Source organism: Porcisia hertigi, chromosome 24 (genome assembly GCF_017918235.1).
Source record: "Porcisia hertigi strain C119 chromosome 24, whole genome shotgun sequence".
NCBI lineage: Eukaryota > Euglenozoa > Kinetoplastea > Trypanosomatida > Trypanosomatidae > Porcisia > Porcisia hertigi.
This window is the reverse complement of record NC_090583.1, coordinates 620001-647979: the sequence shown is the minus strand read 5'-3', so window position 1 is coordinate 647979 and position 27979 is coordinate 620001. Positions and strand designations below refer to the sequence as shown.

The following is a 27979-nucleotide window of genomic DNA, read 5'->3' as shown; positions in this document are numbered from 1 at the left end:
TAGAGCCGGGTACCTCAAACGGTCAAGAAGGATGCTGATAGGCCATCAGATGAATCAGAAGCTGTCAGAAACGCATCGCAGTCTTTCGAGTGCAATTGCAGTGGAAAGCGCAGGGTTGAGTCCACGCTGTGTGCGGTGCGGAAGAAGCGATGGGCTTGTGACATACACGACACGATGACTGATTTTGCACAAGCATGGGTGAGGGGAACATCCCTCTTCAGGCACGGCTAGGAGGATACCACGGAGGCTTTTGTGTTTCACCTCTTGCATAGCAGAGGCGAGAGATATATCATTATCGAGATTTACTGCTCTTTGACGAAGGTGAGGGCTGTGAGTTACAAGCGGATGCTCGCTGGTCAGGTGGTGATGGGTGGCGCTCCATGCCTGCAGTATCGGATCTTCGTGTCGCAAAAATGTTGATGATTTGTAGTAAGCATCGTCATTTCGTTGAGGATCGTACAAGACAAGGTTCGGGTAGTATGGATACAAGAGCCATACTTCGTACCCCTCGAAAAGTTCTCGTGCCCCATGTTCATCGACAGACTCGAAAAAGCGAACATCCATAACTTTTTGTGTACCAAGCGCGCCACGCCTGTTGAATCGTCTGCGATTCACAATCGCTACGTATTCACAGTTAAACACGTTGGCGTTCCTGATGACTGCACCGATGTTACGGTCGCCAAGTTCATTATAGATAAGCACACTCAGCTGGAGATTGTAGCACCGCCGCCTCTCCTCGAGTAAGGCCTTGATCGCCGCATTGCTACGCCCCAATAAGTTTATCTCGTGGGGAAGAGAGTTTTGCACCCGATCCGGGCTGTTCGATAGCGGCATGTGACCATGCGAAGCGCGCGGAGGTTCGAGGCCCATGTGGAGGTAGCTCTCGTCTTTACGCACAGCACCGCGCCAAAGTGAGTGTGCCGCTATGGAAAGAGCAGAGAGCATGGACAAGGAGCCGATAGAGCCGTACTGAGGAATGTAGGTGTAGAGATCACAGGCCTCCGCAACATTCTCTGAGAGCCCGTTCTCCATTCCCAGTACCAGTTCGACGCCAGCTGATTGGTGCTCCTTGAAATGAAACTGTCTATGCCAGGCAAGTTCTTGAACTGGAAATGCACGAGGGTGGTTAGGAGTGAGAGCGATGCGGATTTTGGACTCGCTCACATGAGACTCGACACGAGAGTGCATGAAGAACAGGCGATTTCCAGACAACATGATGTCCATAGACGGAGTTGTCTTGCTCATGTTACTCAGAACCTTAGGGTGCCTTACACCAAAAAACATGGCAAGCCTCAGTAGGCTCCAGGCATTATAGGCGAACTTGATATCTTCTACGACAAAGTCAACCTTTTCTGTGAGCGGAGACAGTACCTGATTCTGTGGCCATTGAATGTTGTAGCCCCATGCATCAAAATCCTTCAGCGCGAGCCGCTTGAGGCTGGCAATGAACATGACACCGAATCCGAGCGGGTGCTCAAAATTCTGTTGGCTACCATATAGATGTGGGCGCGTCGTCGAAAGTGAAGTAACAGGTGTTGCAAATAGAATGGAGACGGTGAAGTGCAGAAGACAATAGTCCATGGATGAGGGCCCGTCCTCCCCCCCCCCCTTGATTTCGGAAGCCACTGGCATTGTTCGGTGGTGGTGGAGAGATACTGGGTAGGGGTGGGCAAAAAAAAAGGTCATTGACCCCCTCTGTTGCATCGAGTATGCCCAAGGATTTCGCTTTACGGAAAACAACAGGGGGTTGCGAGCAGTATTTTGAGAATGAGGGGTATGTGCGGTCTAGAGCTCCAGTCTGGCCAAAGCTGTCATTTCTGACGACACTCTCCCTCAGCTGTTGCTTATTTACCAAGGTGCAGCCACTTGCTTTGGCATTGGGTACCGCAGCAAAACAGGAGTGGAACTTTGGCGCTTTTTTTTTGCCCCCCCCCCCCCCAACTACCCCCGGAGTCCCTTTGGCATTACCAAAGGCTTCTTGTGCCTTGGCGGGTATCCACTTTCCCCCTTGAAAAAAGAAAGTATTCATCGCATAGTTGCAGTGACTCCCGGTGGAGTAAGTCACGGACATGAAGTCTTCGCTTGTGTCATATCTCGCTCTTGTCCCATGCCTGTGAAAGGCGCCGCAGTATACATCTTTGAATTTTCTCCGATTAGTTGTAACAACAAAGGGAATTTCTCAGAAATGAGTCAGGGGTTCCGTTTGACCGGCGCAGTCGTGGATGTGCTTTTTTTTTTCGTTTGTCGTGCCCACCACGGCAAATGCGACGGCAGGAATGCCGAGGGCGAGAGTTAAAGCTTCAAAGCCAAACTTGCCATTTGTGAATAGCGTCCATGAGCAAACAAGTGGCGTCGTCCTATTGCTTTGAAACCAGTCAGTTATTTGCTTTGCAGAGAAAAGCAAACACCCATCAACCACCAAAGTTTAAGGGGCAGCACCGTGAACTCCATTATGAGTGGTTTTTGTCCTTTGAAGTGTAATTTTTTTGCAGCCCTGCGCACAGCGCTTCTCGCTCCATGACCCACAGAACTGTCCTACCTACCTCCTCCTCCTTGCACACGCAGCCGTTGGTGCTCTTCTTTGCTTCTATCATTTATTTCTGGCTACAGTAATGGAAGTTCAGGGCGCCGACGAACAGAAGCGCTGCGTGCCACTACGGACACGCGCAGATCTTGAACGCAGGGAGGCTGCTGAAGACCATGAGGCTCTTTTAATGCAGAAGTGGTGTAGCTATGCGGCAAGCAAAGGCTATCCCGAGAGTCCAGAACGAACGAAGTGGAGGACAGAAACATGGGAGGCCTTCGAGAAGCGGAAGGAAATTCAGTCCTTATTCCTGGAGCGCCATGGCCTGCGTTCTGAAAAAAAAGCTGCGCAGCTTTTGGAAATTCAAAAAATGTCGGAGCAGCAGAGCGCCGCTGCGGTAAACAAGATCATGGCGTTCGAGGCCTCGCGAAAAAGTGCATTGCAGCAGTCCCGCCACTTTCTTTGTGTTGACTACTATGATTATCAGCAATTTTTATTCGGTAATCAGCGTTTTTTTATCGAAGAAGAAGAAAAACTGCTTCGCTCCAAACTCAGCGAGGTACAGGATGATTTTATGTTCTCTCTAGCGACGCAGTTCCACATCAGGGACTACCTGGTGGCGGCTCGTGAGCGCCAGCGCAAGGAGGAAGAAGAAGCTGCAAAGCGCATCCGGGAAGCAGAATACCAGAGGAAATTGGAAGAGGAAGCACGACTCGAGGAAGAGCGCGCAGCTCAAGAAAGGGAAGCGGCAAAGGCTGAAAAAGAGCGGGCGGAAATTGAAAAGCGCCTGGAACGCAAGAGGCGTGAAGAAGAACGCCGCGCTAAAGCCCGGGCTGAACGAGAGCAACGAAAGGCTCAAGAATAAAAAATATGTCATATTTGCGCCCTGCAAATGCTTTTTTTTTTTTGAACTGCTATTTGTGGATGGGGATGAAACACATTTTGCCCTTTCCCCGTCTTGTCTTCATATCATAGCGCACCGTACGATTCCAAACGCCCCATCTCGGACGGTTATGTGTCCCTTTCCATTTTTCTGTAGAGAATCAGGGCGTTTTTGAAGAACAGTGTTTTTCTTATCATTGATCTACACTGGAATCCAAGTCAAATGTACAGCTATTTGCCCTCTTTGCAACTCAGAGAGAATGCGCAATGTGAGATTAGCAAAATGATGATTTTTTTTTACCAACAGCGGTGTTGTTACATAAATGACCCTACTCGTCTGCAGGAGGGAGAAAAAAAAATAGCTTTCCCTTGGTGGTGTCATGATTGCTTCTTTTTTATATTTGGCACTCCTCGTGACGCATTACGATGAGCAGGACTAGCTTATCTTTACGCTTATGTGCAACACAGTGTGTGCGTTGGAAAAAGGATGTATGGACATCGAAAAAGAAACAGCAGTTGGTAAAAACGTATCCAATAATAACAGTAATAATGCTCCAGGACGGTTGCCTTACTTGACGTCTGCCTTCACCTTTATTTTCTCTTTACGTTTGCTGTATCACCCTTTCCTTTGGCCATCTACGGTTCCTGTTTGACACGACTAATGTGTGCAAAAACATCTACAATTGCGTATTCTGGCCTTCCATTAACCACCAATGCTAGTCTATCATTGATCGAGTGTATTTATTTGATCTCTATTGGGGGCTCCTTCTTCAGTTTTTTCTTCCGGCGCTTTGCTCGCGCTGCTTTCTGTGCGTGAATGCCCCCGAAACGACCGCAGGCTTTAGCGCAGCTTCATGTCGCACCTTCAGACAAAGCAGTTTCTATCACCGATACGATGACGCTAGTTGTGAAGGGTGAGGGTGGAATCGAGATGCGCGTGAAGCAGACAGGTATTGCTCAAGGTCCTGGTTCATCATCGGCGAATGAACAAAAAAAGTCAGATGCTGTTATGAACAAGATCAGATTTGAGGATTTACGCATCGGTTCAGAGCTCGGCAAAGGCTCCCAGGGGAAAGTACGCGTAGCACAGCACAAGGTGACAGGCGAAAAGTATGCGATGAAATACATTGCGTTCGACGAAGACTCGGACGACATGCGTTCAGCCTTGGAAGCAGAGCTTCGACAGGTCGCTGCGGTGAAACACAAAAATATTGTTTCTTCCTATGAGGCCTTTTTTCGCGACGGTCGGCTGTATATCGTTCTCGAGTACATGGATTGCGGAACAATGCATAATCTTATCGACAGACATCCGGAGGGTTTTAGCGAAGAGATGCTAGCGTACATTGCGCGAGAGCTGTTCAAAGGTCTCGAGTTTCTCCATCATCTAAATATGATTCACCGTGATATCAAGCCTGCGAACGTATTGGCAAATACGAAGGGGGAGATCAAAATCTCTGATTTCGGTGTTGCCAAAACACTTTCTGGTGGTGATCTGCAGACCCTTTCCGCACAAGGGTCTATGCCATACATGAGTCCAGAGAGAATCCAATCGAGGCCGTATTCGTTCAACAGTGACATCTGGAGTGCAGGCCTCACCATTGCTGAGTGTGCTTTTAGAGAGTACCCATTTGCGTCTTTGAAGCCAAAATTGTTTGAGTTGTGCCAGTCGATAGCTTCTGGGACAGCAAAGATCGATTGGGATAGGCGCGGAACCAAATTTAGCGATGAGTTCAAGGAATTTATTGAGCTTTGTCTACGACCAGAGCCGACGCGCCCCAGCGCAACAGAAATGCTAAACCATCCATTGATCAAAAAGGCAAATAATGTGAACCCACTCGAGGCGGGCAAATGGATGTCCCGGAAGGAGTGAATGAATGCACTGTAAATCTGGCTTTTGACACACTCGTGAATGTGTATATCTGGTTGTCTTTGTGTGTGTGACCGTTCTAAAGGGTTGGGACACGAAGCTGTCCAAAAAGAAATGAATAGCAAAGCAGCAATATTTACCGTTTGTTCACGGCAAGGAAGCTCTAAGCGAACTTTTTAACGGAATCTCAAGAGGCGACACTGGCCTCTCTGCCAACAGTAAGCTTTGTTGGTAAAAAGGTGAATCTCCATTTTCGTCTGTGTGGAGGAAAAAAGCCGGTTCACTTTTTCTCCACTGTCTTCATCTGCAATGCCATCTCGATCAACTCGTCTTTTTCCGTATTAGTGTCTTTTCTCAGCTGCTCCTCAACGCAGTCGCTCGTTCAGCTTTATCCAGCACATTTTCTTCAGAGTGCTATCACGATCCTGTTTTCCATACGGGTTTTTTCCAGTGCCGGACCCATTCCTTGTGTTTTGATAAGCATGGATGTGGCTAGGTACTGATTTGCAGTTGTCGTCCCTTAGCCTCTCAGCTGCTTTGGAGAAGCGTTTTTCTTCTTTTGTTTTTTCTTGGATCGCACGTTTTTCTGAACACTACACCAGGGAAGTAGCGTGCCCCAGATTCATTACCTCTCGCCTAGTCCACGATAGTGCGGTCAACAATGCCCCCAAAGGGGAAAAAAGCTTCAACAGCGATCTCCAACGAGCTTTACTACGAAGACCAACAGCTTGCAGATGATATCGCAGTTTTGGAGGAAAGACTAAAGGCCCTGAAGCGAGTGTACTTGGATAGAATGAAAGCGCTCGCAGAGCGAAAGCATCAGCAACTTGTTTTTCATGCGGAGCTGGAGTCACAGAAGGCGGTTTTGGAAGCAAAGAGGACTGAAAAGGTGGATGTCTTAGGAGACTGCATTCGAGCTTACAAGGTGAGCGAGCGCAAGGCTGTGGAGGAGATTGCCAGGCAGGATGCTGTTGTGAGTGCGCTTCAAGAAGAGAAAAGGAAGCTGCTTGAGAAGCTGGAGACCACAGCGGTTGAGTTTGATAGCCGGATTAGAGGCAAAAAAAAAGAGTTCGAGTCTCTTCAGGAGCGAATTGCTGACATGGAGAAGGAGTTCGCCGTGCTTCTCTGTGATGTCGACCAGTGCGCTCAGTAGATTTCGGGCCTTTGCCTATCACACACATGTTTACTAGTCAAGTGAGCCTCTTTGAAGGGAGGGGCATTCAACATGTCAATAGCAAAAAAAAAGACCCGAATGTGTTCGATCACACACAACACAGGCAATTGCTGGCATTGTTTTCTTCAGCGCTTGCATACAAACGAGCATTTCAATTCGCGTTTTAGCGCGGTTCTCTTTGGTAGTGTCAACCCCGGGGTAACTACTGGGAAACTAAGCGCTGCCGTTGTCTCCGTTGCTCCCTTGGAATAAAGCTTTGCGTTCTTTTATGACCTCGTTTTTTTTATTATTTGCTGTTACTCATCTCGCGTGAAGATCGCTTTCATTATTCTCTTTGTGCTGATAGCTTTTTTCCCCTCTGCTTTCTGTTGAAGCGGCATCTAGCGATGGAACGGTACGAGTCCACTGTACAGCGTCCAGGCGGTGCGCCGACACCTTGCAACACTCCGAAATAGGGATGCTCTATCGTCAGCAGGTCTGGACCCTGAGTTTGCGATAAATTATCTTCAATATGCTCGCGGTTCAGTCTGTGATTCCGGTTCACGCAGGAAGTCTGTCGAGGCCTGGGATGCTCTTCAGCAAGTTGAAGCCTCGATTCTCCAACTCATTCATTTGAGCGAGGGTCAGCAATTTTAGGCAGGATATAAAAGGTTCACTACTCCAATTCTCTCTGCCGATTCTGCTTCCCTACTTGCCTCGGAGAGGTCACTAAACAAGCTCCTTTTCGGGCTTCCCCAAAGTGCTGATGGGTTGGTGGCCTCAATCACTAAGACGTCTTTCTGCGCAGCGAGCGCCATATCAGCGTTGGCGACTGTCCCTGGGCTCCTCTCACTAAGTGTACCGCTTCGAATTCTCAACGACAAGCTTTCCTCTCTCGAGGAAATTTCACGCGAGCTTCTCTCTTTGATGGCGCCTGAGGAGGATGTTTCGCATCAATGCCTCCTTGCGTCAAGTCACTTAGACTCGTTCGAAAAAAAGCTGAGCACCATTGAGGAGCTTGTGTTGCTGCCCTTGGTTCATATCTGTACTGCCAGTAGCTCGATCTTCGAGATTATGGGTGTCCGGCACGGAGCCATTGTCCACACAGGGGCAATGTATACGCACAGCTTGTGGTGCTGGCGCACTGGGGTAGTCCCTTCCTGCTCATGTGGAGATGATGAAAAACGAAAAGCTATTGACATTTCAGAGACTTTGGCATCTCTCGTGTTTTTCGAAGATGCAGTTGACAATGATCGCTTTGCCTCAGCTGGATAGGCGATTCAGGCAGCCTAGTTGTGACATCGCTACCATAACCTTTTCCTTCTACCGCGGTGGCTACTTCGTCTCTCTCAATCTCCTCTCTTATTTCATCGGCTCGGCTGACGTTCACCCATTTAAATCGTGAAGGTTGGCTTCATGCCTGAGACGTGTGTTCGTGTTGTTCACGACACAATCTCATATTTGTCCTCACATTATTATTGCCCCCGTTTCTCATCTCGTGTCAGAGGAATCGTGGTCAGACAGTGCGAAGGACGGCTCACTAACACCTGCGAAGCCTTGCGCTTTGCTGTAGGGAGGGCTACGTGTGCTAAAACTAGTGTGTTGCATCTGTTCTACAACTTCCCTCGCGTGGAGAATCACGTGAAAAGTACCGTGACAACAGTTAAATGGTCTGGGCAAACTCGCGTCCGGAGTCATTGTTGGCGGCTTTGTCATCTTTGCTACAGCCATTCGTCCCGGAGACCTGGAGGGGGCGGGGTTGTTATCTCTGAGCTCTTTCCTGCTACCAATGAGAAAGAGTTTATCACCAAATATTTGTGTTTTTCCTTTTGCTTCGAAGTGTAACGACCATGCTTGAGGAAGACCGGCAGGCGTTGCGAAAGATGAAGGCCGACTTTGAGGCCCTTGCCAACCTGGCGAATAGCGACTTCAAAGGATACAACACCTTCGAGAGACGAATGAACCACTACAACACTGTCTACACAGCTGCGACGCGGAACACGTCGAAGGCAGCGGAGTACCCCGGCTACGACACGGGCGAGCTCCTGTACATGGAGTACAATGAGATGCTTACGACCTACCTATGGCGATACCGCAACCTTTCTGGTGACTCTGAGCAGGAGCTTTTCGAAAAGATATTAGACGTCTGGGACCACTACAAGATCTTGATGAAATGGAACATGTGGACGTTCGGGTACCTGTCTCGTTACTACATCGTTTACCATTCGAAGCCGTCGCTCCAGCAAGTAGGCCTGAGTATCTTTCTGGAGCAGGTCTTCAAGGAGAATGCGGAAGTAGTGAGCTCCATTACCCAGAGGCTTCTGCTGAAGGAGAGGGCTGATCGCGTTGTGAGTACTAATGCCAAGCAGATTACGACAGCAATCGGACTCTTTTCTTCCATGAACATCGAGGACACTCAGTCCATCTACGCCACAGCGTTTCTGGAGCCGTACCTAGACAAAACGAAGAGGGACTACGAGCGTTTTTTGCAGGAGTGGGATGCTGCAGCCGATGCAACGGTCTTTCTCCGCTCTATCCACGAGGCCCTCACCCACGAGCGGAGCATCTGTCGTCGTTACTTTCCGCCACAGGATGAAGAGCGCATCATGAGGTGCGTCGAGGCTGCCCTTGTCGACTCCCCCATCACACGGCGCAAACTAGTCGACTCGCCAACGGGTGTTCTGGAGATGTTGCGAAGTCGCAATGAGACCCAGCTGCAGATGTGCAACGACTTCTTCTCAAGACGTGAATCTGGTATTACACTTCTTGCACGTCTGATCAAGAAGCAAATTGAGACCGAGGGTCTGGAGCTGTGCAAGAGGTTCGAAGGAGAGGAGGCATCCGTTGACGTAGTGGCCTACACTACGGGGATGATGAGCTTGCAAGAGGTCTATCCCCAACTACTATCACGCTGTTTTCAGCTTGACTTCACTCTTTCCAGGGCCGTGCGTGAGGGGCTCGAAGTATGCTACAACCACGGCGTAGCCGTCACGAGCAGCAGCGGCGGCGGCGAAAGCCGCACGGTGCCCTTTTGCGAGTGGCTTTCGCATTACGTGAACCACCTCTTCCAGCAAGAGGCGGGGCCATCTAGTGCAGAGCTGGATCGCATTGTAGCGACTTTAGCGTATGTCACCGAGCGCGATCGCTTCATAGCGACGTCTCGTGAGCATATGGCTGACCGCATCCTCTTGCCTGTCAAAAAATTCAATGAGGCAAAAGAGCGTGCACTGATTCAGCGCTTCCGGCAGCGCTGCGGCCCAACCAGCACTGCTTGTCTGGAAAGCATGCTGCACGACTGGGAGACGTCTAACAGTTTTCGAGCAATGGAGGTGCTGGCAAGGAAGAAGGTGTCTGCGCCATTTGATGTCGACCTTCTGGTTGCTAAGAAAGGGATCTGGCCATCTCGACTTTCCGATGAGCCTAACATCGTTGTCCCATCGTTTTTGCAGCGAGTCTTGGAGCCGCTCCGCGACGACTACCTCGCCGGGAAGTCATGTCGCGTCTTGACATGGTCTCATGAATGCAGCAGTGGTGATTTGCAGGGTTTTTTCAAGAAAGGCACTCAGTTATTTTTCGCGTGCGGTATCCAGGTGTTGATTTTGCTGTGCTTCAACTCATCGCCAATTTGCACGCCTCAACAAATTGGAGACCGCTGTCATGTCACGTTTGCATCACTTCAACGGTATTTGCCGCCTCTTATTCGCAGCCGTGTTCTCAGCAGGAAATCTGGGAAGGCTCTACTGCAGATGAATGACGAGCTTACCGTCAACGACGATTTTGTCTGCAGAGCGCGGCGAATACGGCTTTCCCCGTCACTGGCGCGCGTGAGCATTGGCGAAAGCGAACACATATCGAGGCAGGTCGACGAGGACAGGAAGCCGGCGGTTGACGGGGCCCTAGTGCGTATTATGAAGGCACGTAAGTCCCTTGACCACTCAGAGCTCATCCTGGAGTGTCAACAGCAGCTCAGCTCACGATTCTCGCCCGATGTGAAACTAATCAAGCAGCGCATAGAAGAGTTGATCCGGCGAGAGTATATTAGCCGCGATGCCCGGAACAAAGGTACCTACCATTATATAGCCTGAGTTTACGCAAGCAAATTGAGAGCGCGGAGCGTAAACAACGGTAACTCATCTGTATTTTAGCTATTTTTACTCAGCCTCCTCCTTACGCCCCGCTCGTGTTTTTTCGCGCCAGTTTGTGCTGATCGTACAACTTTTGACCATTGTGGGAGACTCGCGCAACAAAGCAAAAGTCCTTCATCGTTGCTGAAAAACAAAGGTACTAGATATTTGGACTGTGTGTGTGAGGGGTTATTGTTGTGACAGCCACTGCTGTCGCCGCAACGCGGTGTGGTTCCTGTCTCTCTGTAATTGTTCCTTACAATGCTTGCAGTTGCATCTCGGGGAGTCCTCTCGAGAGACTGTGGCAGTAGCGGAGCATGAGCTGTGCGCCTCCCTGTTTCTCGAATGTTGCTCACAAGTGTATGCAAACACACCACACTCTTCGGGGGGGGGGGTATTGTCGTCGCACGCGAGAGCGAAAAGGGAGTTGCCCCCCCGGCGGTGCCCCTCTTCACTAACCTTCACGCACGTTTCCCTCTGTGGTGCTCTGTTTTTCTTTGTTTTTCATTGGATCACTTCATTTCCAAGCCCCCTTTTTCTGCACTTTAGCTTGACGCTATTTCGTCGACATCCTTTACTCCTCGCGCCGCGGATGCATATCCATTCCACGCTCACATCAACGCCTGGGGACAGAGCTGCCGCATCAAACCACCACAAGCGCCGTCAGAGCGGCTCTTACGCACATCTGAACCTGGTGTTGGGGAAAAATCAGCCATGAAGCTCTACGTTGAGGATGTGCTTGTTGTGTTTCCGTATGAATATATCTACCCAGAGCAGCTGGATTACATAACGGAGCTCAAGCATGGCCTCGACAAAGGAGGGCACATGGTTCTGGAGATGCCGTCGGGGACTGGAAAGACAATCTCGCTGCTTTCGATCTTGGTTGCCTATTTGCACCATCACGCATACGAAAAGCGGAAAGTAGTCTACTGCACCCGGACTGTAGAGGAGATGATGAAGACGATGGGCGAGCTGAGAAAACTCCTCAAGCACTGGGCGGTGGAGGGCGAGCAGCTTCGACCGCTGCGCGGTCTTTGTTTGTCTGCAAAGAAGAACTTGTGTATTGAGCCTACTGTCGCCGCGCTCATTCATCCAGATGAAGTGGACGCCGGTTGTCGCTCAATCACGGCACCGTGGCAAGAGGAAAAGCGGTGCGGGTACTATGACGCGCTGAACCAGTCACCACTGGAGCTTCCTCCAGGGGTGTACTCGTTGGACGACTTGAAGGACTTCGGTGAGCAGCACCACGTGTGTCCCTACTACCTCGTGCGCAAGGCTCTCCCCGTTGTCGACATCATCGTGCATTCTTACCTGTATATGGTTGACCCCAACGTGTCGGAGGTGACGAAGGCGTACCTGAACGAAAACACCATCGTTGTGATGGATGAGGGTCACAACGTGGACGATGTCTGCATAGAGGCAATGTCGCTTATTCTTACAAAGAAAGACTCTGTCGACGCAAAGCAGAACATGAAGGACTTGAACCGGGAACTGGACAACTTGAAAGCAACGAACCGTCAGCAGCTGCAGGATGAGTACAATCGCCTTGTAAACGGGTTGGCGATGGTGAATATGGCCCGCCCCCCGGAGGAGCGGGCACTGGTGCAGGTGTCTGCAATTCCCTCCGAAGTAGCTGAAGGCGCCATTCCCGCTTCGCTGCGCCAGGCTAACCACTTTCTCGCCTTCATGCAGCGCCTGGTCGACTTCACGCACCGCATTGTGGCACGCATCACTCGCACCTACGTAGCCGACCCGCTGACGTTCCTCACAAAGCTGAGGGAGGAGTGTGCGCTGGAGATTGGCCACTTCCGTTATTTGTCCGAGCGCCTGAAGGTGCTTCTGACAACGCTGCAGGTCACCAATGCCGGGAAGTACCGCCCCGTGTCACTCATCGCACAGATGTACACCTTGCTGTCAACGTACTACACAGATGATCGGTATGAGAAGCCGGGATTCGTGGTCGTTTGCGAGGCGTTCGATCCGACCAGACCGCAGATTCCGGATCCTGTCATCCGCACGGTTTGTGTTGACGCCTCTCTGGCCCTGCGGGACACTTTCAGCCGGTATCGCAGCGTCATCCTCACCTCCGGCACACTTTCCCCCATGGACATTTATCCGAAAATTCTAGGCTTCACTCCCGCCATTTCCAAGTCGTTTCAGATGACCCTGTCACGCAAGTGCATCGCCCCCGTGATCGTGACCCGCAGCTCCGACAGCGTGAGCATCACAGCAGAGGAGATCACCAGCAGCTTCAAGGTGCGCACGAACCCTGCTGCGCAGGCACTCGTCACATCTGCATACGAAAGTCTTTTGCTCGAGCTTGCAAGGACGGTTCCCGACGGAATGGTGTGCTTTTTCACGGGGTACCAGTACATGGGCGAGGTACTACTCGCTTGGCACAGCTCCGGGTTTCTACAGAAGCTGGCGAAGCACAAGCTCATCTTTGTGGAGACCCAAGGTGTGGAGGAGACGTCAGTGGCCCTGGCCAATTACCGCCGAGCGTGTGATATTGGCCGTGGTGCCATATTCATGTCGATTGCGCGCGGAAAAATCGCAGAGGGAATAGATTTTGATCGCCATTATGGTCGCGCCGTGGTCATGTTCGGTGTGCCCTTTCTCCCTCCGAACGACGAGCCTCTCCGACAGCGGATGCACTGGATGGAGGTGTGTCTCGGCATATCCGAAAGCGAGTTTCGTAACTTTGACGCGATGCGTCAAGCATCACAATGCATCGGACGTGTGCTGCGCAACAAGACAGATTACGGGATGATGTTCATGGTCGATAAGCGATTCGCTCTCAACGACAAGCGCAACAAGATACCTCGGTGGATTGCTCAGTGCCTTAAGAACAATACCAACCTGAGCGTCGACGCGGCCGTGGCGGTGGCTCGGGGGTTCTTCAAGGAGATGGCGCAGCCATGGGAACACGCAAAGGATCTTGGCACAACCCTTCTCTCGAAAGAAACTCTACGAAAAATGGGTAGACTGAGTTCTTCAGTACCCAAATACGCACCTGCCTCGGTAGCGCTGGCTCTTGGAAAGGAGGTAGTCGCGGCCGCGTCAACTGTTGAGGACCAGAATGAGGGCGGTATCGTTGCAGTGCGCGAGCCAGCGAACGGCAGTCGAAAGCGCAGGTGGGGTGACGAGAAGGTGTGAGTGCATCTAATCTGGCCTGCCTAGTTTTTTTCCTGCTACTGCTTTCTTTCTTTTGTAATGCGCGAGCTTTGCATAATCAGCACCTTCTCATTGCACAGGGGTGTTGGCACATGTCGTTTATGCAGGTTTCCAGTGTCTTGTGTGTAAAAGGCGCGTTTCCACATTCTCAGTTCTCAAGGCTCATCCCGCAGCCGCTGGGTTTTGCTTTTGCGCTTCACGGCGCGTGCATTTTTGCACGGCCGCCGCATGCCGTTTTCGCGCCCTCGGTAAGAGAAGCAGCGGGAAGGGAAAGAAGTTCTCAAACATTCTATGCTCTCCAGCTCCATGTGTTGCTTCTCCTCCTCCCCTTCGAGGAGATCAGACCGCTGTCGCGGTACTTGCTGTACTATCCCCCCCCCCTCTTCAGCACTGTCGCCACTATGGTGCCGGTGGCTTTGCTGTACTGAATGCTGGGTAGATTTTGGACAGGACGTCACGGGGCGAGTTATCGTAGGCACAAACCAGAGAGTCTACAACACAGGGAACACACTAGCGAAACAGCAGTCCTAAAAAAGGGAGCCGTGGTTAGCATTGTCGATGTTGTGCTGTACAGAGAGCGGGGGCGAGCCATGCGTCTCAAGAGTTGATGATACCGTGGTCATACAGAGGTACTGCATTGCAAATATGCATATGTATATTACTCTGCAGTTGCTGTTCCACTCCCTCCTCCCCCCATCCCCATATGGTTATCAATCTGGTGAGGCTTGCTCTTCTATATCCCTCTCATTTTATTTTTTTCTTTCCCCTTTGCCATTACGTCGTATGTGTTGGTCTCTGCCCTTTTACATTTGGAAGGGGGCAAAAGAGAAGGTGAGGAGGAGGCCGTGGGATAACGGAAGAGGGTCGCTGTCTCACCTCTACAACCATATTGGAGAGCTCTCAGTGAGACTGAAAAAAACACACGGCCATGCTGACGTGGGAGGAAGCCATCACATCCTGGGGGGCCGTGTATGCGGCACTGTTCCTACCGGCCATCTTGATGCTCGCTAACTTTGTCTTTGGAAAGTGCCTTCTAAGCGAGGCCTTGTGTAGAGCTCAGCAGATCCCTCACTCGGTGCACACGCGGTCGCACATCATTGGCAGGGCACATGTCGTTCTCGTTACTCTCTCCTTCACGTGGCAGTACTGCGTCGTAATGTTCGTGGCTCGAACCAAGGCGGGTGGAAACAGTGATGCTCGCGCCTGCAATCCACTCTTTTCTCTGTGGGACCTCATCGACAACTTGCCTTACCTCGGAAACGTGCAGTGGTCACTACTCGTTCAGTGCTGCTGCTCGGATGTCACTTATCATCTTCTAGTTGCGCTTTTTGCGGTCTTCTACGCGTCGTGTGTTTTTAGTGCTCCCCAGGTTACCCCCCATTCTCCCGCCGCAGAGGGGCATGATTCCATTTCTTACTGCAGACGTTGTGGCACGCATATCTACCAGATGGATCATCACTGCTACTTTATCGCCAATTGCGTTGGCGGCCGTAACAGGCGCTTGTTTTTGTGTTGTCTTGTAACAGGCGTGGCGAACCTCAGCTACATCCTGCACAAGTACGCCCTGTGGGCACTTGCGCACGGTGACGCACTGACGAGCGTCGGTGCAGTCTTGGCTGGTGTGTCTGATATATTTTTGATCGGTCTCCTCGGATTTCAGATGCTCCTGATGTGGCGTGGTTGGACGACAAGAGAGTTTCTGTGCCGCAGGCAGCATGACAAGAAGCCGGCGCCTCGCCTCGTACCCTGACTCCTTTTCTGACGTTTCCCCCATTGTCGCCCAGGCAGAAAAACTTTTTCTCTTGGTACGCAGTCGGGCTGCACCTTTGTTTCCTCCTAGCAATATGATTATGCTTTGCTGTCCCTCAGTCCGCTGTCCGTGAACGCATTGAAGAAGTGGGGAAGGTCAAAGGAAGGCTGGAGGCACTGAAAAGGAGAGGCAAGGCTTACTTTAAACTATATCATATTGCGGTGGTTATGGAAGGCAGCAGCGGACAAGTTGCAAGGGGCGTAATTGCTGTTAATTGTGGCCCCCCCCCCCCCCCCCGCCCTCTGTGGCGCTCTCTTTTTTACCGAGCGGCTGCGTGTTTGTGGCGACTTCCCTACAACGGCGTTTTGCCTTGAACCTGGATAGATCATGTGATCTTAGTGGCACAGATCTTTTAAAATCTCACACGTATAAATACGCCCCTCTCTCCCTTTATTATCATCTTGTTTTTCTTTCTTGCACACCCATGTTTATGTGGTCCCCCCCTCACACACACACACACACTCACTCACTCACATTTCACTCTACACCTACGCACTGGTCTTTATACTGACATCTCTCTGCTCATAAAACAGGATCACCAGTCGGCCATGGGTCGTGTACGTTTTTCGGTGGCTCTTAATTAGGACTAATACTCACTGCTGCTGCTGCGCCGTCAAAGGTGTGTAGCCATGCCAGTGCGGAAGAAGCAAAAGCGCGACGTCATTCGCGAGACGGAGCTGGAGAGCAACGGAGATGACGACACAGGACCAAAGATCATGGTGCGGCTTTTGGATGAGCATGGGACCCCAAGTGACACTCAAATCCTGCTCCCTTCGTCTGCGACCCCGAAGCAGCTTGACGAGCTTTTGACGTCACTGCTCCAGGATGAGGACTCGAAAACGATCCCGTACGCTTTTTTTATTGATGGCGAGCAAATCAACAGTAGCGTCCAGGATATCCTCCTCAAGAAGCAGAAGGACGAGTATGTAGGGCGAATGCTAAAGGAAGGGCGGCGCGTACGCCCACAGGATGTCGAAAAGCTTGAGTTTGCCGCACCAGAGGAAATGGTGGTAGAGATTATGTACAAGCCGCAGGCGGTGTTCCGCGTTCGGCCCGTGACGCGCTGTGCTGGTACGCTGGACGGGCACAGTGAAGCTGTGTTGGTGGTGTCCTTTTCCCCAGACAGCCAGGTGCTGGCCACGGGCGGCGGTGATAAGGAGATTCGCATTTGGGACATGAGCACCCTCACCCCGGTCCAGGAGCTCAAGGCGCACACGAGCTGGGTGCAGGTCCTCTCGTGGTCTCCTGATGGGAGGTACCTGGTGAGTGGAAGCAAGGACGGCATTCTGGCCAATTGGACACACAAGGGTGACTACAGTGATTTCAAGTCCAAGAAGCACAAGGCACATACGCACTACGTGTCTCATGTTTCGTGGGAGCCGCTGCACCGCAACTCGCGATGCGACCGCTTCGTCTCGGCGAGCAAAGACGCGACGTTGAAGGTTTGGAACATGGCAACGGGGTTGGAGCGCTCCTTATCTGGTCATCAATCGTGCGTTACATGCGTGAAGTGGGGTGGCGAGGACCGTATTTACTCATCTTCGCAGGATCGCACCGTTATAGTGTGGGATGCTTCCACCGGCTCACCGTGGCGTGTCCTCCGCGGCCATGCACACTGGGTTAATTTCTTGGCTCTTAGCACAGACCTCGTCACACGCACCGGCGCCTTCGATCACGAAAATCGCAAGTTCAGCACCCGCGAGGACATGTGCGCGCATGCGCAAAAGCGCTACAATGCTGTGGTGTCTCGCGTAGGTGGCTCAGAGCGACTGGTAAGTTGCTCTGATGACAACACGATGTTCTTGTGGAACCCACAGCAGTCCGTCACACCAGTGGTGCGCATGACAGGTCATCAAGGAGTTGTGTTCCACATTCAGTTCAGCCCGGACGGGACGATGCTCGCCTCATGTTCAGCAGACAAGAGTGTGAAGCTCTGGAATGCCGAGGACGGAAAGTTTATCACCACTTTCCGCGGGCATGTGGCAGCCGTGTATCATGTCAGCTGGAGTCTCGATTCTCGCATGCTGGTATCGGGGAGCAAGGACACCACGTTGAAGCTTTGGTCCGTGGCTAAGAGGGAGCTTCTCGAGGACATGTCAGGGCATAGCGATGAGATTTACGCGACAGACTGGAGCCCGGATGGGCAGAAGGTGGCCACGGGATCGAAGGACAAGCGTGTACGCATTTGGATACACTAGTGAAGTACTGTCTCAGCATTCGGCCATTTCCCCCTTGTTCGTCTCTTGCAGACGTGTGGCGCGTGTTGTAATTCTTCTATATTTTTCTCGTTGCATCAAGTTGCACTGTAATACGTGTAATCCATACCCTAAAAGTGTCTTTCCGCCCAAAACATTTTGAGCCTCTATCTTCCAACCGCGGAGTAAAATAATAAAAAAAGCGTGGCAAGAGAAATGTCAAACCACGAAGGCCGCCGGTTGCAGGTTTGCCGGCAAAGCAGCCCCGGCAAGTATTGCGGCACAGTACCCTCAGCCACAAGTCTGGTTCTTGTGAGAGTAGTGGCACAGACAAACCTGCAGACTCACTATGACAGATAGTCCTCATCAATCTGACATTGCTCCGGTCTTGACCCATCCCTCTTTTGAAAACTCTTGTTGACTCTGTTGGTGTCGCTTCTCATACCACACCATATCCCTTACGTTTTCGATGAACTGTTTCGCGTGGTGCTTGGGTCGGTTGCTTGGATCAACGACGTCGTCAAGTCGTTCATGTGCTGTGCAAGCAGTCAGTTTATTGTCGCATTTTTTCCTCCTAGCGGGTGTTAACGATGTCTGCGCTAGAAAAGAGAAGTGAAATCAAACACGAGCCTGTGCGCCGTCAACCCACGTACCAGGAGCGCAACTTCGAGATCAACTATGTCGCCGTCGCTGTCCTGGGTCTCCCCTTAGTTGGCGTTCTCAGCGCCATCTTTATGGGCGTACCCTTGCAGTGGAAGACGTTCCTTACAGCCGTGCTCTTTTACATGTTCAACGGTTGTCTTGGCGTCACCGTTGGGTACCACCGTCTGTTCTCGCACCGCGCGTACACGGCCTCCACTGGGTTCCAATGGTTGTGTGCTTTCGCTGGTGCCGGCTCTTTCGAAGGCTCTGCCAAATGGTGGTGCCGCAACCACCGCATTCATCACCGCTACGTGGACACAGAGAAAGACCCCTACAACGCGCAGCGGGGCTTTATCTTCTCGCACATGGGGTGGATGATCATGAAGCAAGACTACTCCCTTCTTGGAAAAGTGGACGTGTCAGACTTCAAATACAACTACGTCATCCAGTTCCAGCATAAACACTTCTTTAAGATGGCCATGCTCTCTGGCGTCATTCTGCCCACGGTGATCTGTGGGCTCGGCTGGGGTGATTGGCTCGGCGGGTACTTCTACGCTGCACTGGCAAAGATCATGTTCGTTCACCATTGCACTTTTTTTATCAACAGCCTAGCCCACACCAACATGTTCGCAGCAGTTCAGAACTACTCGGACCGCCACTCGTCGCACGACTCTCTCGTGTGTGCGCTGCTCACCTTCGGTGAGGGCTATCACAATTTTCATCACGAGTTTGCCCAAGACTACCGCAACGGCATCAAGTGGTACCACTTCGACCCCACCAAGTGGGTCATCCGCGCCGCGTCATTTTTGGGCGGTGCCAAGAACCTTGTGCGTACGCCGAACGATGTAATCGATTACAACTTCAACAATATGTTGCTGAAGAGGTCGAGGAAGGCAATGGTGCAGGCGCAGACTCGCCTCGACCAGCTGGACATTCCTATCACTACTGAGTGGACCTGGGAGAATGTTCAAGATGAGGTGGCAAAGGGTCGAAAACTGATCGTCATCAAGAACGAAGTGATTGACTTGATGCGCAGCATTCCTACGGGTTCCGGCTACACGCACAACAGCAAGGATATCATCTGGTACTCGAGCCACCCCGGCGGCCAGCGCATCCTGGACATGTTCATTGGCAAAGATGCAACCTCGGCATTTACTGGTGGCGTGTACGCTCACTCCTGCGGGACGGAGGCCTATCTTAAGCATCTGCGCGTTGCAAAGCTCAAGACGGTGACCCCTGAGGTCTGATGCTTTGACCCGCGGCATCAAAGGCTTCCCACAGAGAGGACAGAGGACAAGCATACAGTCAGGGTTTATTGAACTCCGTTCATGATCCCCATTTTTTAACAGTTCAGCAACGCCTCCCCTCGACTAATTTGCAGCCACCTGAGGGCGGGGGTGGTGGTGGTGGCATGTCACGCAAACAGATGGCTTCTCCGACTCGATCGCTTTCTATCTTGTGAGTGCATGTGTATTCTTTCACGCTCTCTGAAACACTTTTCGTGTTTGACTCAGAGGCGTGATGAAACCAAGCTCAGTGAGCTCCACCCAGCATCTGTCTCCAATGTGCGTTACACGCTTCCTTGGTGCTCACGGGGCACGAAGTAATGATTCCGCATGCTATACGTCTAGATTGTGCACTGTGTCACTAAAAAAATGAGGGGAATACCAACAACCGTAGGACAGCGGTTTCAATTTTCTACAGAAGGCCACCGACAGACAGATATGCGCTGGGCGATATATCACTCAAAGTGTTACTTATTTACCGCGAAGCGAAGAAAAGGGAGGTCCAAGAGGGATCCAAAGGAGCGAGAGAGAGTCATACTCAAGTCTTTTTTCTTTTCAGCTTCAATCTTCGTCTTGGTGCGCCGTGTGGGTCACTCTTCACCCCCATTCACTTACGTTTTTCTTCTTGTTTGTAGGCTAGAGACTGATATTTGATTTGAAAAAATAAACCCCAATGCGCTTCAGAGACCTACATGGGCTCGTTGTCGCTGAACCTTTTTTTTCTGTTGATGTTCTTTGAAGCCTAAAAATATATATATTTTTACACACATACACACATATACACAGAGAGAGAGATCCCTCGAGTATATGTATGTATGTGTATACAGTATGCCGGCATTAAAAGAAAGTGAATCATTTTTTGGTGCTGAGGAGAAGGGGAGGAGGGGGGGGGAATATGGAGGAAATCGAAGGAGGCAACAACTAGTACGGCGCGGTTGGACAAGCGAAGAATTGAAGCAGAAAACTACCCGCGCACCCCCACCTTGTGTTCATGATGTGCTTTATAATAATGTATCTATTTCTTCTGGATAGATGTGATGCTTTCTGTCGCATTTCACACTTGGAGTCACATGCCAACTTGTAGCAGTGCAGTTCTGTAGCATATCCCCCATAGCGTGCATGACCCTCCCCCGTCTAGAAACGAGAAAAATGAGTATAGTCGAGAAGAGGGGTGGTGTTTTGTTGGGTCGTTCGAAACGACTGTCGGGGGGGGGGTATTGAATGTGTTCCACCGCACCATTTCTGTGTTTTCGTTGGTGTTTTCACCGATAAGCGACTGATTTCTTTTTGCTGGCGTCTCTCTGTTTCTTCTGGAGGAGATTTGCTACGAAGTCACCCGAACACACACACACACAAAAAAAAAACACAACGCCGTGTGGGCATTGCTGTGCAGATGCACTTTTCTCATTTTATTGTATTTTTTTTTCTATGCTTTCCGTTCCCTCCCCTCCCCCTTTCTCTTGCTCTTCATTATTTTCCATGTCCGCCTTCTTTACTCGCTGGATCACATTCGGTCTCTTCATGTCTTCTGCTTCAACCAGAGAGGAGGCGGGGAAATCGGGAAAAAGCTAAAAAGAGGGAACAACCCTCACTTCAAGTTTTATCATATTCCGGAGTCGATTGGAATATATTTGGCGATGTTTCTCCTCTTTTTGTTAACTCGAATCTCGCTTCCAGTCGCCTCGCAAGCGCTTTGAAAAGTACTATGTAATCTACACCTCTGAGGCACGGTAGCCGCAGTCCGTACCCCAGCTGGGTGCGCATCTGTGTGTGTGTGTGTGTGTGTGTGTGTGTGTGCCTGCGCACATTCAGACTGTAGCCGTGGACTCCCTCTCGGCGTATTTCTTGGCCTCTCTCTTTTAGATTCTGGGGGACTCCTTCCCCCCTTGTCTCAAGAGGCACAAGTCTCCACAGGTGCACGTGATGAGTTTGTATAAATGCACCCACCGTTCTTGCGTGCAGTACTGCAATGTCTGGTCGTCTAGAAGCACCGTCTTCAATCGAGATGCCGCACCACGTTTCTTGTGAGGTGACTTGACGTTTTTTTTTCTCTCCAATACTCTTTCTCCCGTCATGGCTGGTCATCGTTTCTCCCCCGCATCAATTTAAAGACACATCTCTACCCGCGGGTAGTATTCTTTTTTTTCTGCTCTTGTGTCAAAAGCGAACATGTTCTATCTGGAGTGTTGCAACCTGTGATACTTCTCAGATGGCTCTCACTGTGGTCGCAGTCATAGTCTCGTTTCTTGTGTGCGCCAAGGCCCAACTCAGTTTTTCACTCGCCGTGAGTGGCTATTTCCTTCCTAGTCGCATTGGGGGACCTCTCTAATTCCCCCCCCCCCCCCTGATGACAGCTGTGGCAGAGGAAAACTGCGGCAGGGGTGGTGTCTCGCGCGTGGTATCATTGGCCGCCCCTCATGACAGGGGTCTCTGGCAAACAGAAAAGGCATGTGCAAAGATCTGTCTACAGGCTTTACTCTCTTCACCCCCTTCGCGCTGATGCGAAACACAAAGTGCAGCGGTAGCCGATGACTCTACTGTTTCTGTGGTGTCATAAACCTCGAAGCTGTGCGCTCAATGACGGACGACGCACGAGACCCTGTAGCTACAACTTCCACCGCGCCCAAAACCGGTCAGTGCGGGTGCGTCTTTCACTGTCATCACAGCGATCGAAAAGAGTGATGCAGGGGTATTTAGTGGTAAGGTACTCAAGCACAGTCCGGAGTACACTGATACAGGGGGGGGGGTGAGGCTCAATCTGCCGCCATATTCACTGAGAGGCGCTGTAGGAAAATCGATGCTGTATTTGAGGCTCTCGGTGCAATCGGCGACTTGAAAAGAAGCATAGGGATTGGAAAGGCAATGGCAGTCATGCTGACAGCAATCCAGCAAAGGCTACCAAACCTCAGCGCCGTCTTGGCAACTCCAATGACGACGAGTGTTGGGAACGAAACGGTGGCGTACTCGGTGTGTGCATTCCAGGGACTACACATGTACTGAGGAGGCGGAAGAGATCGAGAAAAAAACAGCGGCATCATTGACAACTGCCTCGCTCCACGGCGCATTGTTTTCCCCTACTCGGGGTGAGGGGCGTGGCGTACACTGAGCTCCGCGTCTGCCCACCACTAGCTGGTGTGACGACCGGCGCGTGGCCGAGGTATGGGACATACTCCCCAAAGCGTACACGGGCCGCATGGGCTAAACCAAGGTGTTTGTTTATCGGCTCATTTCTTTTTCCGCTCCCATCCGCAGTGTGATGGAGGAGACTCTGTGCGGGTATAGTTGAGCTGCGCCTGCTCGACGTCATCCTTGTCGCCACATACACCATTTTGACACTCTTGCGACACAACACTGGCGCACGGCTGAGCGAGGAGGTAAAACAGAAAGAACAAAAATGGACTCTGCGTTCTGAAGAAAACCCTCGCAATGGGCTGCGTCGGAGAGCTCATCGCGCATACACATACACATGCACGCATGTGTAATAATAGTGTTATTGTCATTAGATTCACGCTGCTTCGCTGCCATGGATTTCCATTGGCGCATTCTACTGCGCTGTCTTGTTTCCGACAGCTTCTCTCATGCGTTTTTTTTTCTTTTTCGGAGTGCATTCGGGTATGGGCGTCGCTGACGAACTTGGGTCTCTTTTCCACTTGTCTCCCTGGGTAGGGAATGCCGTGATGAGGCTGCCAAGGACTTGTAGTAAACGGACGGTTTTCTTTCATACCCCCAAAAGGAAGAACAGAGAAGAATTTGAGCGGTCAACGGTAGTGCGTGGTGGTGTGTACCTTGGGATCCTTCACCTGACAAATGCATGGCCGTTGCCCTTTGCCTTGTATTTCTGCGTGTGGTGTTCGGTGTATCCTCTCCCCCCCCTCGGAGGTTGCGGATGAATACCAGACCCACCCTCGAAGTTTGGTCAAAAGGCCACCGGTACGCAAGAGGAAGAAGGGCAAGGAGATTGTCGTACACGCCTGCCCTCCGTTTCCCACTCTCCGCATCTTACCCCCACTGCTCTTCCTCCACTTCAGCTCATCTCTTTACATCCTCCCCTCCCCCCCACTTTTTTCCCCCTCCCCTCTGCCCACCTTAAAAAAATCGTTCTGCACATATTCTCTGACGGTGGCTCATTTCACAGTTCAGCGCCGCCCCTCATCAATCGCTCTCTTCTTCTCTTCCTGCGCACCATCTCTTTCTTTTATTTTTTTCTCGGTCTGTGAACTTCTCTCCCCCCCCTTCCCCTCCCCCTCCAACGTGGAAATGAACCCGAGTGGGCGCAAGTTGCTCAAGCAGCTCGTTTGGCTAACGATCTACATCATCTTCGCCTTGTCTTACGTAGCCGGTGTCGTCATCTTCGCTCTTCAGCACCACAACTACTGGGCGTGTGGAGGGTTTGCCGTTGTTCCTTTTCTCATTGCCCTGCGCGCAGCACTCATGTTGATTCCGCAGTACCGGCTGTACCAGATGTTCCCTCCCATGAGCTCGAGCCGCAAGATATACCAGTCCATTTTTTTTGGCGGTTGCCTGATTGGAATCGCTTTGGGACTGTGGCTCATGGCCAGGGGCATTCAAGAGCACCAGTCCTGGACAGGGTCCTCATACTTTTGCTCTATGACCGGTATGTGGATGGCGGCAAAGTGGTCCTTCTACGTGACATTGCCCATTTATCATCTACGCGAGGACACTCTCGAGGAAGAGGCGCTCATCAAGCTTGGCTTATTGGGTGCAGGGGCGGAGAACATTACAAGCGAGCCGGTAATGTACCAAGGGAACTAAGTCTAGAGCTCTGACAGCTCTCTCACAATTTGCTTGCTAAGCATCTTCGTGTGCTCTTTCTTGTACACAAAATGGACGAGAAAGACAGCAGGTGGTCCTACTTGACACACACGCGTCCAATTGAGTGAGCTTTGGTGCGAAGGGGGGGGACGAGGACGTGCGCATACACCCCAACCCCTCTCCTCATTCATGGATTTAGTCTTTCATTTTTTCTTTCTGGACCCCTCCATTAACACCCACTACCGCCGCCGCTGCACGTATTCATTCTCTCTTTGGTCGCCAACCTTCTCGAGACTATGGTGGAGAAAGATGAGTAACGGGAGCAGCAGCCGTACACGTTGTCTCTCTCTCCCGTTTCTCTTCGTCATGCTCTGTGTGGAATTCTCTTCTCTGTTTCACGTTCAAGCCTCGGGTCTTGTCTTTCTTTTTTTTTTCTTGTGTGTTTCTGCTTGTCTGTGTGTCTGCGCGTGTGGTAAAGGGAAGTAGTCTTTGGCACCCTCTCTGGTGGTGCACTGATTTCACACACACACACACACACGCATACACACGTGCACTCGGGGAGAGTCGGGTGGAGGCAAAGGAGAGGGCCCGCCCCTTTTCATCGAGTTGTCCATTTTCCCGTTTCTTTTTTTTCCCATGGTGATTTGCCCCTGTTGACAGCTTCTCTTTTGTTCTTGTGTTTGTGTGCCCCCTTTCAGCTTCTTCTCCCCCTCTCCTTTTCAGCCTACGTTACCTCTCGGCAGACAATATAAAATGCCAGAGGTCGGAAGCGGGGATGCACCACGGCTGGGTTAAGAGGCTATCTATCAGGTACGTTATCTTCACGATTTTTTTCTACACCTACATATATATGCATGTGTGCTCATGTATCGTTTTTGTGCCTTCAACTGGTTTGAGGAGACGGTAGTGACGGAGACGCCGTTTGTCATATCATCTACTTTGTTTTCTCTACTTTGGACATGTGAATTTTCTGTGGCTGTTGGTGACGCTGGCTGCTGCAGTAGTCCGTGTATGTGCCCTTGCGTGTTTTGTTTCATCACCTCTTTGCACAAGACGGCCGTTGCCGTTCATTTTGGCACAAAAATGCAGGAAAGAAACGACACTCCCCCTCCCCCGCTCCAAGAGTAGGATGCCCAAGAGATCATCTTGGATGCTCGCGACATGAGGGATTTTTATATTACACACGTCGAAAAGGGTACAACTATCTTGAGACAACTTGTATTTTTTTTTGTTTCTTTTTTTTTCCTTGTTGGATCGCCAGAACACACACACACACAAAAAAAAAAACAGGCGCGCCCACACACACGTAATCAAAATATTTTTTTATTTCAACACTGAACGGACAAAAAAAAAACGCACACGCACACAAAAAAATCCACAACATTCTAAAATCGGGAAAAACGTGAAAAGAAAACGAACTCACGCTTGCAACGAAGGGAAAAAAGGAAATGCGAAAAGAAAAGGTGAGCAGCGTGACGTATACCCCGCACAGTGTAATCAACGTGATCACAACTATCAACTGTGAAATTGACAAACACGCACAGATAATATTATATGCCTGAGACTGCGTTCGGGTGGGGAGGCTGTAGCACAAAGTGACATGGAAGCTGTAGGAAAGTGCCGCTGATTGGTGACCTCCGCAGCAGCAGCACTCTTTCAGAGAGCGCAGCAGAGGAGAGGTGATACCCCTTTGCCTCTCTATCTTTGCCTTCCTGTGGATACCTTCGTTTTCCATGCGGCCACTAATAACAGAGACCTGCAGGGCAATAAGAGGAGCAGAGAGTGGGTGCACTTCAACGTCTAACATACTCGCACTATTGCAAATGTTCACACGTGGGAGTGTGTGTGTGTGTGTGTGTAGGCGCGTCTGTGGCGCCGAGGGATTCCTTTCGTATCGCTTCTCGTGATGGCCCGTTTCCCCCTCCCCCCCCCTTTCCCACCAACGACAAAGTGCATCTTAAATTACCCCCGAAGGCGTCGTGTATACCCGCCTTTACATTATATATATTCTTAATATATATCCTTTTGTCTATCCGGGGAGAGGCCATGATAAACGGACGAGATTCGCCTTGAGCGTCTCGTTGGCGTTGCGTGTGTGTTTCCGTGCCTCCGAGATCGCGTGAGCGTAGCGTGAGACTTAAACGCTCGGAGTTTAGGGGCAAGACATGCAGACAGTGCATGGCAGAAGCAAACAGGAAGCTCGGCTACGGTGGGAAACAAATGAGCTCTGAAAACCTTATGGGGGGGGTCCTCTCCCCTACCTGACTCTTCAGTCCTCATGATGATGCACCAATTCTTGAATACTTTTTCTTTTCTCTTTTTTTGTTTGTTTCTCGTCACCCGAGGTTTTTTGGGTCTTTGTGGCTCTATGTTGACAGCTACAGTCTGCACCGGTGACCGCGCGAGGCCACTGCTCTTCCTCGCGTTCAAGGTGTTCTCACTCTTGGTAGGTGCATGACAAAAATTCGCTCTGGGGGAGGTGCTCTAAAGAGTTCCATATCACACGGCCAAGGGTTTCTTTCGATACTCAAAGCATCTTCACAGGCGCGAGGTGATACGAGCCTCTTCTGTTCTCGCATTTTTACTCTGACGTCATAGGCGCGTCTGCTGCTGTTAAAAGAAAGGCCTCCCCTGTTTGCGCGCCTCGCAAACATGTATCTTCTCGCAAGCAGCCTCGTCTTTTTCACGATTTTGGTTGCCCTTCTTATCCCTGCGTTACTTCAGCCCATCTATGTAGGCCCCGCAGCTGATGCAGTGGCGTCGTTCTGCTCTGAACCTCCGCTCTGCGCAAGGGGGGACCTCACAATCAGGCAGCAGTTACTGTGTCTCGTGAGTAGCGCACCACTGAGGCCATCATCGAGAGCGTATCGTCAGTACGTTTTATCACGGCTGAAGCACTACGTGAATGCCTCCATACGGGGTCAATCTGTGGCTCCATCTGTAATTGAGCAGATACGCTACAAACTTGCACACGTGCATGAGCCAATGGTGCTGCACTTTGCGGGTGACAACGGTGTCGGCAAAACAAGACTAGCCGAGCTGATCTCGCTCGCCATGGGTCAGAATTGCGGTGACGCAACCTGCAGCATTGGGGATACCACCCTCGTACTCTCCGGTGCTGGGTATGATGGAATGACAGTGGCAGAGTTCCGAAACGCTGTGGTGCCCGCAATTGTGCGCCACGCACAACGCTATCCGAACAACGGCGTCGTTATAATCAACGAGTTGACGTCCCTGGAACCCCGAAAGGTGCGTGTGCTCTCTCCGCTCTTAGGTCGAAGCACCAACTTTCCAGAGTATCCTATCGCCAGCATTGCTGAGCTGCTGGTCATCTTGACAACAGATTTCGGCCGCGAGGGCCGCACGCGCGGCAAGAGTCTTTCTGAGATGCGTGCCTTCATCAGCAGCGAGTTCGCGGAGTTATACAGCAAGGAGGCCGCCTCACACGTTCGCACGTTTCCGTTCTTGCCCATCTCCCTGAGTACCGCAGGCGACATTGTGCGTGTCGTCGTGAGGGAAATCGGTTGCAATGCCCCGAAGCCGCTTTGC

The 27979-nt window shown here is 51.2% G+C and overlaps 10 protein-coding genes across 10 annotated transcripts in view; 9 read left to right on the top strand and 1 right to left on the bottom strand.

Moving 5' to 3' along the window:
- Positions 1-54: 54 nt before the first annotated feature.
- On the bottom strand, positions 55-1452 carry JKF63_05715 (uncharacterized protein; the record flags this gene model as incomplete). The annotated part of the gene is made up of 1 exon (XM_067901670.1): positions 55-1452. One exon carries the CDS (start codon positions 1450-1452, stop codon positions 55-57), a length of 1398 nt encoding a protein of 465 aa, XP_067756936.1.
- Positions 1453-2612: 1160 nt separating this feature from the next.
- Positions 2613-3389, top strand: JKF63_05714 (uncharacterized protein; the record flags this gene model as incomplete). The annotated part of the gene is made up of 1 exon (XM_067901669.1): positions 2613-3389. One exon carries the CDS (start codon positions 2613-2615, stop codon positions 3387-3389), a length of 777 nt encoding a protein of 258 aa, XP_067756935.1.
- An 834-nt stretch (positions 3390-4223) lies between these two features.
- On the top strand, positions 4224-5276 carry JKF63_05713 (uncharacterized protein; the record flags this gene model as incomplete). The annotated part of the gene is made up of 1 exon (XM_067901668.1): positions 4224-5276. One exon carries the CDS (start codon positions 4224-4226, stop codon positions 5274-5276), a length of 1053 nt encoding a protein of 350 aa, XP_067756934.1.
- Positions 5277-5934: 658 nt separating this feature from the next.
- Positions 5935-6426, top strand: JKF63_05712 (uncharacterized protein; the record flags this gene model as incomplete). Its single annotated transcript, XM_067901667.1, has 1 exon — positions 5935-6426. The coding sequence occupies one exon, from the start codon at positions 5935-5937 to the stop codon at positions 6424-6426; it is 492 nt and encodes a 163-aa protein (XP_067756933.1).
- Positions 6427-8276: 1850 nt separating this feature from the next.
- JKF63_05711 (uncharacterized protein) lies at positions 8277-10511 on the top strand (the record flags this gene model as incomplete). The annotated part of the gene is made up of 1 exon (XM_067901666.1): positions 8277-10511. One exon carries the CDS (start codon positions 8277-8279, stop codon positions 10509-10511), a length of 2235 nt encoding a protein of 744 aa, XP_067756932.1.
- A 4141-nt stretch (positions 10512-14652) lies between these two features.
- Positions 14653-15474, top strand: JKF63_05709 (uncharacterized protein; the record flags this gene model as incomplete). The annotated part of the gene is made up of 1 exon (XM_067901665.1): positions 14653-15474. One exon carries the CDS (start codon positions 14653-14655, stop codon positions 15472-15474), a length of 822 nt encoding a protein of 273 aa, XP_067756931.1.
- Positions 15475-16163: 689 nt separating this feature from the next.
- On the top strand, positions 16164-17732 carry JKF63_05708 (uncharacterized protein; the record flags this gene model as incomplete). The annotated part of the gene is made up of 1 exon (XM_067901664.1): positions 16164-17732. One exon carries the CDS (start codon positions 16164-16166, stop codon positions 17730-17732), a length of 1569 nt encoding a protein of 522 aa, XP_067756930.1.
- A 587-nt stretch (positions 17733-18319) lies between these two features.
- JKF63_05707 (uncharacterized protein) lies at positions 18320-19618 on the top strand (the record flags this gene model as incomplete). Its single annotated transcript, XM_067901663.1, has 1 exon — positions 18320-19618. The coding sequence occupies one exon, from the start codon at positions 18320-18322 to the stop codon at positions 19616-19618; it is 1299 nt and encodes a 432-aa protein (XP_067756929.1).
- Positions 19619-23914: 4296 nt separating this feature from the next.
- On the top strand, positions 23915-24430 carry JKF63_05706 (uncharacterized protein; the record flags this gene model as incomplete). Its single annotated transcript, XM_067901662.1, has 1 exon — positions 23915-24430. One exon carries the CDS (start codon positions 23915-23917, stop codon positions 24428-24430), a length of 516 nt encoding a protein of 171 aa, XP_067756928.1.
- A 2652-nt stretch (positions 24431-27082) lies between these two features.
- Positions 27083-27979, top strand: part of JKF63_05705 (uncharacterized protein) — a gene marked incomplete at both ends in the record, with an annotated part of 1155 nt that continues 258 nt past the window's right edge. Inside the window, one exon of the mRNA XM_067901661.1 lies at positions 27083-27979. This exon is cut by the window's right edge and continues 258 nt beyond it. Coding sequence (XP_067756927.1) covers positions 27083-27979 — 897 coding nt within the window.